The sequence below is a fragment of the Ochotona curzoniae genome, unplaced genomic scaffold, assembly GCF_017591425.1.
Source record: "Ochotona curzoniae isolate NIBS_2020 unplaced genomic scaffold, NIBS_Ocur_1.0 scaffold_2587, whole genome shotgun sequence".
Taxonomy (NCBI): Eukaryota; Metazoa; Chordata; class Mammalia; order Lagomorpha; family Ochotonidae; genus Ochotona; species Ochotona curzoniae.
In genome coordinates, this window is record NW_024467096.1 from 2,432,030 (window position 1) to 2,444,909 (window position 12,880).

The following is a 12,880-nucleotide window of genomic DNA, read 5'->3' on the forward strand; positions in this document are numbered from 1 at the left end:
GACATTTATGAAATGAACCAGCAGATTCTCTCATTCTGTTTTGCTTGTTCATTCTCTCTCTCTCTAGTATCTGTCTGTGTTTCTGTATGTATTCTCTCTCTTTCACATAAATAAATAAATTTTTAAGTTAAAAAGAGGAAGCAGGGTCGTGCCAGTGTGTTAAGCTGCCATCTGCAATGCTGGCATCCCCTATCCGTGTGCCACCCACATGGGCGACCTAGATGAGTTCCTGGCCCCTGGCTTGAGCTCCCCCAGGCCTGGCTGTTACAGGCATTTGGGAAGTAAACCAGTAGACTGGAGCACCCTGTCTTCCTCCCCCATCCCCCCTTCTACTACATAGATAATTCACAACCAAGAATTTTTACCCTGGAATTTTAAAAATAATTTCACTATATACTTTTCAAATTTTGTAGGTATGCATTTTCAGAGACCACACATTTCCATTCTCATCTGTCTGTTGTGCGAATGGTCTCCTCAATCTCAGAGCTTTGCAAGGCTATGTTTACGAACATGCCCCACAGGAGATCTTTTTCATTCCCGACTGGTCCTTATCCATGGAGACCCCATCCTTTGGTTCTGGGGAATTTTTTTAAGTATTCTTTTGACAATGTTCTCTTTAGAGTTTACACATGTGCTATTAGATTTATTAGACTAAGCTTCTATTATTTCCATTTTCCTCCTATGTTCCATTGCTTTCTCTTGTTCAACTTTCTGGGAAATCCCTTTATCTTTTAACAGCTTTACTAATTTTTTTCTGTTGTCATAGTTTTAAATTTCTGTGAGCTTTTGTTTGCTATTAAAATAAACTGTTCTTACTACGAAGATGCAGAGTCTTATTTCTAAAGTGTGCTATATTCAATTCCTCCATACCATCTCTGCTTTCGTTGAATTCTGTTTCAGCCTCTCATGTTGGAGCTTTTTCTCAGACATCCACCATCCTTATTTATCTAGTCACATCTAGTGTGATGCATGAGAATTCAATTGTGAACTCTGCGTGCACACGCTGACTTGTAAATCAGTGTCATGTGCTGTGTGTGGGACTGTTGTATGGGTGATTGCAGACTCTGTAGGGTTGTCTTGTCTCTTCCCAAACGTTTTTTTTGACTCACCCTCCATTTCCCACCTGGAAGAGAGAAGCAGTCTGGATGCCAGGCTTGGACTTAGCTGGGAAATACACTAGTTTCATCCCTTAGTCCCCTCGAGGGAGCAAACTTCATCTGAGATGAAGGAGTGATGACCAGGCAGTAATGCAGATGATCCAGAGGTCTGGAAGCAGCTCGCACAGATCCCAACCAAGCCTTCTCTGCCCAGGCCCTGTATTCAACATGCCCCGTTCCTCCAATTGCTACTTCTTTCTGAAATCACTTGAGGATGTCGTTTGCAACCATACACCCCTCACCAGTCAACTGCTGCTGCTCCATTTGCTTTCTGTCAGCATGTGCAGTCAGTCCTCCCGTAGCTCCCATAGCTGCTGCTTCCAGACTCAACCAACCAGAGTTACAATACCACATCTCAACTCTTTATTCAGCACTGACTTTGTGTTAGGTTGAAGTAATCTAGAGATGACAGGAGGCTGTGCATAGATTCTACACACACAGCAGGCCACTTTATGTCATAGACATGGGTTCTGAATTCGGGTATCTTCAGGCCAGGGGATCCTGAAGTTGTGTCAGGATTTGGGATACATCTTAATTTAACTGAGCATACTGCCAAAATTTCTTTTCTGATTTCTAGCTGCTTAAGGTGATTTTTGAGATAGTTTTCATTGTGACTATTCATATAGCTCTGGTAAACTCTGGATTTTATGTAACAAACATGAATGCTTTTGATTTTTAAAAATGTACACAAAGTTGTGTAACCAGTGCAGAGCCCTTAGAAGCCCTGGTGCTCCCACTGCTCCATCTCCTCATTCCCTGCAGAGCCAGTTTGGCCCAGGCAAGCTTCCGCCGCTGACATCACAGTCAATGCCAGTCAGAGTGAGCCACACCCTGTTTGTCAGGGAGCAGTCTGGGGTTCTCCATCTTGCCCAGAGAATGTTGCGGTTCCTGGGCTAGCTGCTGCACAGGCTTGGCCAACCACACCAGCTCATACACCTGCCATGTAGACCTCCTTGTGTACCTGAAGTGCCATGCCACTACAGCCCCATGTTTCAGCCTAGAGTATTCAGTGTGTGTGTGTGTGTGTGTGTGTGTGTGTGTGTGTGTGTGTGTGTGACTGCAGCATCCACAGTGATGCCCATCTGCTGACACCATTCCAGCCATGACCACTTCCTCCACCCCTATCCAAGACTTCTGCTGGATGTGGGCCGTGAGCAGCCCTTTTGAGGCAGACACCCCGGGCCCTAGAATATTCTTGAACTTCCTGGGATCTACTACAGATGTTCAAGGAAATCCGTGAGTCCAGCATCTAAACTGTTGCGTGGGCCCTGCAACTTCTGGACTCAGAGGGCTCACAGCGGCCAGTTGGGAACCTCCTCACTGCCCACACACCCATTCCCTGAACTCTCTGCTGGGCTCCACCCAGGCCTGAGCGTGTCTCAGGTGCCCTGGCTCAGCAGGAAGGAGCCCAGGAAGGCTCTGTTCCTTCCTTCCAGATGCCTTCAAGCTGTAAACATTCAGCTCTCACCCTCAGTTTGCAAGCCTATACCTCAACCTACAGTCAGATTCCACCAGCACTCCAGTGACAAGTGATCCAGCAAAGTAAGCTGGAAAATTGTTCACTAAATGGAGTGTGTCCATCAACCTCACCCAATGGAAGCGTTGATTCTGGTGGGCTGAAGCTGTAAGGGTGTTTTTATTTAATTCAGTAGAAACTGCCTACACTCCCTCCCTCTACCCACACACATACCTCACAGGCTTTCTCATCTGTCCATATTGCCCAGCAATGAAGCTACCTCAGTAAATAATACTCATTAAACCTGCATTGCTGGATTCACATTCCCACCTTGCACCTGTTGCCTGGAGGAGCTGCCAAGAGGCTGGGTAGAAGTGTCCAGCTGTGCAGCCCTAGTGTTCCTGTGTCCCCATTTGGGACACGTGAGGATGCTTACCTCCAGTCTCTTCCACATAGTTTAGAACAATATGTGTGTGCGTGTGCATGCACCCATAAATGGAAAGGAATCCCATATCAGAGTCTACCCCTACCTGGGTAATTTCTTCCACCTTAAAAAAAAAACCACCTGTTACTTTACGGCATTGCTCTGACTGACCACGCCATGCCAAGAGAAGCTGTCCCACCCCACCAACCACTCCCCATCCCACCTACCCCAGCCACAAAGGCAAAGTTACATTTGGAGGCTGGATTTCATCTTTAATTAACAACACCAGAAACCAACACCATTTTCTGTTGCTGTAACAGATGGTGATTGCATGTGTATGTACGTGTGTGTGCGCATGTGCACACGTTCCTGAATAGGTTAGGGGCCAGCAGAGACTCCCAAGCATGTCTTAGCTTCCACTCTGGTGAGCAGCCGCTAGAAGGGAGTCTCCAGGCACACACAGAAGCAGCACTTCTGCCTCTACTGGCCTTGAGCCTTCCTTTCTTCTTGGCCATTTCTTGTGGATCCAGAGGGGGCAAGGCCAGCCCAGATGAAAAGGGCTTCTCAGCAAAGCTCCACATTCCAGTTCCCAGTCCTCACTGCCTCTGACCAGGGAAAGAATGGATTGCTAGACAGAGATGGACAACCTGGAGCAGTTTTGGTCCCCTAGGTCACACCATGGCAGCAGCACCACAACGGCCCAGTTGTAGGGAAGAGATTCAAGATCTACTGGGGCCATTTGATTAGTTCCTTACAGGGCTGATCAGAATGTAGATAACCAGGCCTTTCAAGTTCCTGATGACCGCAATGAGTCATTTCCAACCCAAACCCAACAGACTGCCCTGTGGCCATCTCCATCCTCCAGTTCCTCACATGCCAGTAGGTCTGCAGCCCAGACACGGCAGGGGAGGGTCAAAATGACCGTGGGTCGCAGGGAGGCCATGAGACAGTGGGGCTGTACTGGAACCACAGCCATGTGCCAGCCTGAAGCCAGTCCTCTCGCCCATGGTCACTGCCAGCCAGAGCTCTCTGTAGTCAAGTGGGAACCCCACAGCCAAGGTAGCAAGTCCCTGGCCTGGTACACACAGAGCAAAGCAAACTGGCTCCATGGTCCCACCTGCACCTTCTCTGTGCCTTACAAAGGCAAGGAGCCCAAGGTCCCAGGGCAGCGTATCAGCTATTGGGGAAGCACCGTTGTCCAGGTGAGGTCTCAGGTCGGAAGCTGTGTTTGTTCAGTGGGCTCGGGTAGTAGGTAGTTGTGTACACATTGGTCTGTTGCAGTGGGTAGAAGCTGGCTCTGTCATCAGGAATCAAGTTATTCTTGTTCAAGGTCTGTGTGAGGAGGAAGGGACAGAGAGGCAGGGTGAGGAGAAAGGGGACAAGCAGGGCAAGGACAGCAGGAAGGATCACACCAAGCGCCCTGTCCAGTTATACCTGGCTTAGCACCAAAGCCAGTAATTGCTTCACCCTGTTCCCCCTGCTTCCTCACCTTGAACTCCATGGGTGTATACTTCTCGTTTTTAGGGGTGCCCCCACCCTTGTAGTGCAGGTGGTTGGGGGTGGCGGGATGGACGAGTGTGGATTCTTGGGACTGGCGTTGGCAGTGCTGGCAGGACAGGTACACCGCCAAGGTCAAGAGCCCCGAGCCCAGGAAGCAAGAGACACCAGTGGCCACCAGGTGGATGAGGTTGAACCCTGGTGGGGAGGAGAGATGATGGACAGTGAGACAAAAGGAATAGAGGGACTCCTAGCCGCCTCTCTGGGGAACAGAAACAGCAACAGGAACCTCTGGGACATCAAGGAAAAGGGTTTTGAGAGCAGCAGAGGTTGGGTAGCCTGCCACAGGGACCTCTCCCACATAACACCCTGGGGTTTGAGTCAGAGGGTCTGGAGTTAGAGGTTTCGTCCCTGGGGCAGAGGGTTGATGGCTTCTAGTTGTGGGCAAGGGCAGAATTCCCCAGAATCCCCCAGAATCCCCTGCCTGTGAAGCCTCAGAACTGTGAACTCCCAGCAAGAGCTGGCTGTCTGGGCTGGGAGAGGGGAAGACTCTAGGCTATGCAGCACAATGAAGGGCAGAATGCCAGTGCCTGGGGGGTGGTACTGGCTCCTCTTACCTTCACAGCCAGTGGCCTCCTCCATGCTGGAGGCAGGCAGGATTACTGCAGGAAGACAAGTGGAGAGGGGGTAAGGGGCAGAGGGAAGAGGAGAGGAGGGGAGACATGACTTTCCTGAGCTGCATGCACTGCTCGGAGGAGCCCAGGGCCAATACCTAGCCACAGGATGTCACCTGGGGGCCTTTAATCTCCTCTGTCCCCTAGACTTACTCCTGGCTGACCCCTCTTGAATGGGAAGTGCCAGAACCCCAAGTGCATGCACCCAGGCGAGGAGATGGGTTTTTCTCTTGGTGGTTCCAGGCTGCACAACCTCCTCCCACCCTATCCCCACCCCCACCCCACTGCCAAGAGGTTTCATCCTGCACCCCCCACACCCCACCCAGGATACATGCTACCGAAGGGGGCTGGTGCTGATGTGCAGGTGCTGGCCTACCAGGAATCTCGCTATAGGAGCAGGGGCGGCTCTGGCTGCTGTTCCCAGCACAGGCACTTGGCCCTGGGACCAGCTCCTCACAGTGCCGGCTGCGGCTCTGGGCTCCTTCCTCCGTGCATGTGCCCCACTCAGACCATGGTGACCAGCCTTCTGTGGGAAGTGGGTGGGGTCCTCCTCGGTGAGGATCTGAGGCCCCCACCCCTACCCGCCCCTTTACCCTGGGGAGAGCGGGCAGACGGGGAGGGCTGGAAGCTCGCAGTACCTGGGCAGGCCTGGGTGGCACACAGCGCCTCCTCCGTGTGCAGCCCAAGGCAGGTGTCCTCGCCGGGGGAGGGCGCGGGGCTGGTGCAGGACCGCGTGCGCTGGTAGTGGCCCCCGCCACAGGAGGCTGAGCACGGGGACCATGGGGTCCAACAGGACCAGGCTCCCTGAACTGAAGCAAGGGGATGGAGCACAGAGTCCAAGAGGAGCCAGTGCCATCCCAAGTCAGGCCACTGGGGACACACTGGCAGGGACTGACCTCAACCTTCAGCCACCCCACTTTCATCCTGTAGGAAACTGGGCTGACAGGGAAACGCAGTGTGTGTGTGTGTGTGTGTGTGTGTGTGTGTGTGTGTGTGTGTGTGTGTGTGTGTGTAGACACGGACATACCCATTTCTGTGTGTGTAGAGAAAGACAGACATATCCATTCCGTGTGTGTGTGTGTGTGTGTGTGTGTGTGTGCTGGTAGAGACAGACAGACATACCCATTCCACCATGATGTGGGAGAAGAGACACAAGGCATGAGGAAAGGCCAACTGTGCCCAGAGTCGAGGGAAAAACTGTCCTGGGGACTTTTGCATGGGCAGATGGCGCCCCTTCCCACCCATCCCCGGGGGGAGGGAGGGCACAGGGTCCCCTGGGCGCAAGGTTTTCCCACGGTCAGAGACTCCCTGGGTGCCGGCAGGGTTACCTGGGCAAGCCTGCGGGTTGCAGTCCTGGTACTCGGCTGCGTCTCCCACACACAGCAGGCCCCCATTGCGGGGCTCCGGATTGGTGCAGGTTCTTTTGCGGACGCGGAAGCCCAGCTCACAGTCCCGGGAGCAGGACGACCACGGGCCCCAGGACGCCCAGCCCCCGCTCACTGCGTGCGGGGCGGCATTCCCACTGCGCAAGAGGTCCTCCACCAGCGCTGGGGAAGGCACCCGGGGCCTCAGCGAGGTGGGCTCCAGCGCGGCCCCGGTGCCCTCCCTAGCACGATTCGCTTACCCCAACTCCCCACCCCCGCCGTTATCCGTTGTACCATACCGTCGGTGTCGCAGGCTCCGGAGCCGTCAGCGGGGCAGGTCCGAGTCTCCATCCTCCTCTTGCCGAACTGCAGGCCGTGCGGGTCGGCCAGGGGCGCGCGACAGGTGAAGCGGAAGCGCTGCTCCTGCCGCGCCCCACCCTGCGTCACGTTCACGGGCAGCCACGGTGTCCAGGGCGTATTGCGCCGCACCTCGGGGCAGCTGTCGGGGTTGCAGGTCTTGAACTCCTGCCGGGGGGCGACAGTGGGCGAGTCTCAGAGCCACCGCGTCCCCAAGTCCCCAGGTCTTAGGCTGGCTTGCGCCTGCATGCGCCTTTCCCCAGCCAGGAGAGCTCACCACGCCGCAGCCCAGGCAGGTGTTGCCATTCTCGCAGGTCCGCCTCCGGGACTGCACGCCACCACCGCAGTCACTGCTGCACTTGCTCCAGGAACCCCACGAGGCCCAGAAGATGGGCACCGGGCAGGGTGTGTTTTCATTACAGAACCTGCGAGGGGACGGGAAGCAGGCGTCACCTGGACACGCGGAGTCTGGGGAGAACAGCGAGGTGCAGCCACCTTCCCCAGGGGAGACTGGAGCCTCTGGTGGGCTCAGAGGTCTCAAGGCAGGTGTGTCCACAGGATGCCCGCTCTGCTCACCGCTCCTCACGGCTCTTGCCCACGCAGATGCGGCCCCCATGGCGAGGGGCAGGGTTGCTGCAGCTTCGCTGGCGGACCTGGAAGCCGATGCCACAGGACGTACTGCACTGTGCCCAGGATGCCCATGGCGTCCACGCTCCATTCCTGGTGGGAAGCAAGGGGACAGAGCCGGGTTGGCGCTTGAGTCCCAGCTGTTTACAGCTAGTCTGGGAAGGATTTGACGGGGTTGTCAGGACAGGTCAGGGCTTGCAGCAGTGACACAAAACATCAGCTCCCCTGAGGCCTACTCAGTTCATCCAGGCCTTCATTCACTGTGTTCCTCCTCAAACATTAAAGGAAAGCCTCCTTCCACGGGCAGCCCTCCCAGTTAAGGACCATAAAGACAAACTGTAGTTGCCTTTGCAAGCTGCATCCTTATACCCAGGCCTCCCTCCCACCCCTCTCCCACCACCCTCCCCACCCCTGCACACACCTTCGTACAACCTCAGAACCTGCTCCCTCTTGTCTACTTCGACATCAATTTTCAAATCCAGGCTCTCCTACTTTCTGAGCAGTTTAACCCTGGACAAGCTACAGACACCTTCCTTTTCCTTGAGCACCTGCCGCATGAAGCGGCTGCGAGAGTGGAGCCAATAAACATATATAGGATAGACATTTTAAGACCACCCAGGATTACTTGTGAGTTGATACTGTAGCAATCTGAAGGCAGCCCCAGCACCAGGCAGAGTGTAAACTGGCCACACGTGGTATCCTCTTCACATCTCCTAGCCTTTCTCCAGTGGGGCCCAGGGCCCGCAGAGAGACTCAGATGGATTAGATGGCTTGGCCAAGGTCACATCTCCAGATGGGCAGTCCAGGATGGGCACAGAATCTGTCTCACCACTGCATCTATGCTGTCCTTCACGTTGGGACAGTGAGGCCATCCCTTATCTGGCAGTGACTGTTATGCCTGCCTTCTTTGCATCCAGAGCACCCAGCATGGGGACACCCCTCCCCCACCAGGCTTATGCTTCTAGCCAAGCACATCAGCCACGTTTGCAGTTCCTGGCTGCCCTGCCTGGAGTGACTCCCCATCCCCTGCTGCAAACACCTGCAAAAAGGAGGTGGTGACGCCTCCTTTCTCCAGGTCGCCCCACCTGGTCCGAGGCAGACACTGTGCAAGTGCTGTCCCTGCACATACCTGGAACAGTTGGCAACGTGGATGGCTGGCCCCAGGCAGCTGAGGCCCCCACAACGAGGCTGTGGGGAGTCACAGGATCGGGCCCGACACAAGCACGAGCCTGAGCTGTCCCCATCTAAGTGCTCGCATGGTTGCCATGGTGACCACGGGCCAAAGCCTCCGTCCCGTGTCATATTCCGCACCTGTAGATACACATAGGGAGTGGGAAGGAGCAGGGAGGGTGTGAACCCCTAGGGGAATTTGGGGATACAGATGGGAAGTCCCAGCCTGAGGCAGAGATGGGAGGGGCATAAGGCTTGGAGATGAGGGTGTGAAGGAGTTCTCACTGGGCACGCTGTGATGTTCTGGGTCCACAGGCTCATGTTGGCACTGTCCTCTAGCGTGCTGCAGCGTTGCTGCTTGCCGTCCCAGCCGCAGTATGGGTCTCGTGCTCCCAGGCATGCCCTGCCGGACAGAAGCACTCAGACTCATGCCTGCTGTTTCCCCAGTCTCATCTACATCTTAAGCATGCACCTGAACACTACCCCCTGGATAGCTCTGTCCATCTGGTAGACCCTCTATGATAACAACCAAGGACACTGAACTCCTACTCTGTGTCAGGTGTCCTGGGTAACCCTGCCTCCGGGCTAGTCTCTCTGTGTCACCTAGTAAAAAGGTACACATGCAGGTATGCCCCAGTGCTTCCTCTGCTCATGTTTGGGAGGCGGGGGTCCTCTCTTTTCTCCTTCTGATTTATGTATAGTATGGATTGCATGTTGAACAACAACAAAAACCTCAATGTCGTCTACTAGGACTTCAAGGAGCAGAAAGAGGCTATGGCAACTGTGGCATCATGATCTGCTGTCTATGGCTAACTGGAAGGCTAACTGAAGGGAGCTAGAGAAGGGCTCCCCACACACGCACAGAGCTCACTGCCACTGCCAGGGCAGACTTGAATCCCTCCCACCTGCTAACACCATTTCTATTCACTTCTGACCAAATCTGCTGAAAAAGGTCTGGTAATAGCACATGAGCAGGGACTCAGAAGTTGGAGGTGAGAAAACAGAAAAGAGGGTGTCAGACTGCCAGGAAGGAGGGGGTGACTAGGGGAGGAGTCACATAATCATCATGTGCCTTTTCAGAGATTTTCCTAGTGGCTCAAGAGCAAGGATGCCCAGGGTTAAGATGCCACACAAGAGAGACGAGAGGGTGCAACTGCTGATTTCTCCAACTGAGACCTTTTCTTTCCTCTGGAAGCTTTAAGGAGCATCACCTGTCCAATGAATTCTCTATTTTTCACAGAGCTCTACAGTGGCATAGCAGGCTGCAAGGACCAAGGAGAGACTTCACAAGAAAAGTGTTCTAAAGGGTGGAGGAAGTGGGAGAAGAGAACTCTGCCCCCTGCTCTGGCCGACCTGTGACCTTGCATAGGTGAGGTGACACCTGGGGATCCAGAACAGTCAGATGCTGCTGGCAAATCTATTTCTACTTTGTTCACCTCAGACCATTTGTGAACTGTCCATGGTCTCACCTGGGATCATGGTCTGAGATGAGGTACTTTCATGGACAGAACCCACCACACTGGACATCCTGAGACCACATATTTGGGCAAAACAGTGCCATACCCTGTGGCTTCCAGCCTCAACTCCTTGCCAACACTGGGTAAAGATAACCACTAACGGGCCCGGCGCGGTGGCGCAAGTGGTTAAGTCCTCGCCTTGCACGCCCGGGATCCCATATGGGCGCCGGTTCTAATCCCGGCGGCCCCGCTTCCCTTCCAGCTCCCTGCCTGTGGCCTGGGAAAGCAGTTGAGGACGGCCCAAAGCTTTGGGACCCTGCACCCGCGTGGGAGACCCGGAAGAGGCTCCTGGCTTCGGATCGGCATAGTATCGGCCCGTTGCGGCTCACTTGGGGAGTGAATCATCGGATGGAAGATCTTCCTCTCTGTCTCTCCTCTCTGTATATCCGCCTTTCCAATAAAAAATAATAAAAATAAATCTTTAAAAAAAAGATAACCACTAACAAATCCAACCAATTGGAACACAGGAAAACACACTCCTGAGTTTATTTCTCCCTGCCCTCAGCAAGGAAGCCAACCCAGGGTGTAGAAGCAGCTGATGGGACACTTTATAAGCAAGAAAATAGTTTGCCATGGTTAGTCACTAATAGTAGTAACACATAAGCTTATTCCCACCAAAAACAAGTGTGTATCACCAGAGTATTTGGGCAGAGGGGCCCTTGGAGATCTCCCCAAAGCCAGTGCCTGACCTGTCTTCAAATGAAAGCTGAAGGGGACCCTCCCCAAGCCCTGAGACTCCAGCTCCACCACTCATGGCTAAAAGTCACATTAAAGCTTACACAGAAACCACACTCTTAAGTAAATGAAAGCTGCAAACAGAAGAGAAAACGTATCTCTGACTATACAAATGGATGACAGTTTAGAATTCTTAAGCAGCCATCAGACCAATAACATATCACCATGTCTTTTTATTTTTTTTAACTGCTCTGTCGCAAATATGCATTACAAAAGGGAATGGGGTTCATTCCATAGGCTGGGACAGAGACAAATGTACAAGTCTCAGGATAGGAGCTGTCCAAGGTAGAAAGGGCGGCAGGGGGTGGGGGGAAGTGGAGTTTGGGAATGTTGCTTAAGGCTGCACAGGTTCCCAGGCAACCTGTGGTCTTCAGCTGCAAAGGGAGCTCAGAGAAAAAGGCTGTCTGAACTTAGGCGCTTATGGGACAGGCAGGGGAGGAGAAGAGCTCCCATGGCCAGGGCGAAAGGCAAGTGAGAAGGAGCAGATGGGCGGTTCCTGCCTACAGCAGTCCATTTCCTCGGCTCCTTTTTGATGAACCCTGGTTCCTAGCCAGGCCAGGGTCCTGGTGGTGCCTGTGGGACTCCGGTGCACTTAAGTGAAACGATATGGCTGCGGGGGTGGGAGGAGGGGGAGTTCTGCCACAGAGGGTTAAGCCATCACCTATGACACAGGGTCTTATATCAGAATGCTGGTTCCTGCTTCAGCTGCTGTACTTCAGATCCAGCTCTCAGATAATGGCCCAGGAAAACAGCAGAAAATGCCCCAAGTGCTGGCTCCTGTCACCCACATGGGAGGATCCAGATGGACTTCCTGGCTCCTGGCTTCAGTTCTGGCTATTGTGTGCCTATTTGGGGAATGAACCAGAGGTTGGAAAGTCTCTCTTTCCTCTCTGACATTATGTCTTTCAATTAAATAAATCTTTAAAGACAATAACAAAAAAGGAAAGACGCTGGTTGGAGACAAGCCCTTTGAACCTGAGCAGAGTGGGTGGCATGTTTACCCACCCTCACCCTCCTACCAGTTTTGGTACCCCTCCCCAGTGCAAATGCTAATATTCGTACATGGACAGCTAGCTTGCTGAACCCTGGAGCCTTAGGGTTGGTGGATGCATATACTTGCTCGCTCATTCTATTAACCTGGAGGTAACTTAATACTTTTTTTAAAAAGTTCTATGTACAGTTTCTTGGCAGGGTCTCCATGACAGGCATCAAAATGCTCCTGTCTCACTTCAGCCTGACCCAGCCCTAGCCAGTGGGATCACTGGGGAGTGAACCAGTGGATGGAATCTCTTTCTCTCTCTCTGAAACTCTGACTTACAAAATAAATAGGAGTGGCATCATGGCATAGCCAGTTAAGCCGCTGTGTAGCCAGTTAAGCCGCTGTCTGCAGAGGTATCCTGTGCTGAGCAGGGCTCCCTGGGGTGGCATAAAAAAATCCCTGAGACATCAGGTTTTGCCTTCAAGAGATTAAAAGCCTCTTAGAGAACAAGACATTTGTGGAAATTTGAATAATAACAGAGTTCAAAAACATAAGAAGTGGGGGCAATGCTGTCAACCGTTAGCTGGTGATTCACTGCCCAGCACTGCCCCCTGATCTGTGTCATGAATGATGAGATTCCAGACAGCTCAGGAGGCTGGAAAGCTCTGGAATGTGCTCGGGAAGATAAAACAGGAATGAAGACCCTGGCTGCCACTGCTGACTCACGGAACCTGGTGCTTCATGAGCACTGTGAGGCCTCTGCTGACAAAAGCTCACACCATTTGCTGCACACAAGTTCCCCACCCCCATCTCCTGGAAGACAGAGCAGGTGCTCACAAAGCCACCTGCTCGGTTGAGGACAGCTAAGATAGGCCAAGTGGATCCAACTCCACCTGTCACACCCAGTGTCAGATATCAGCCAG

General features: G+C 53.2%; 1 protein-coding gene across 2 annotated transcripts in view; it reads right to left on the minus strand.

Annotated features, from left to right (window-relative positions):
* Nucleotides 1–3,847: 3,847 nt before the first annotated feature.
* Nucleotides 3,848–12,880, minus strand: part of SEMA5B (semaphorin 5B) — a 42,330-nt gene continuing 33,297 nt past the window's right edge. Inside the window, exons 11-21 of one of the 2 annotated variants that reach the window (XM_041002819.1) lie at nt 9,012–9,129; nt 8,686–8,867; nt 7,506–7,649; nt 7,207–7,354; nt 6,872–7,097; nt 6,537–6,755; nt 5,847–6,017; nt 5,585–5,734; nt 5,152–5,196; nt 4,527–4,732; nt 3,848–4,369 (exon numbers count right to left, since the gene is read on the minus strand). In XM_041002819.1, the coding sequence (XP_040858753.1) occupies nt 4,211–4,369; nt 4,527–4,732; nt 5,152–5,196; nt 5,585–5,734; nt 5,847–6,017; nt 6,537–6,755; nt 6,872–7,097; nt 7,207–7,354; nt 7,506–7,649; nt 8,686–8,867; nt 9,012–9,129 (1,768 nt within the window). In that variant the 3' untranslated portion in view covers nt 3,848–4,210. The remainder of the gene's footprint in view (nt 4,370–4,526; nt 4,733–5,151; nt 5,197–5,584; nt 5,735–5,846; nt 6,018–6,536; nt 6,756–6,871; nt 7,098–7,206; nt 7,355–7,505; nt 7,650–8,685; nt 8,868–9,011; nt 9,130–12,880) is intronic. The other variant, XM_041002820.1, reaches the window with a different exon arrangement.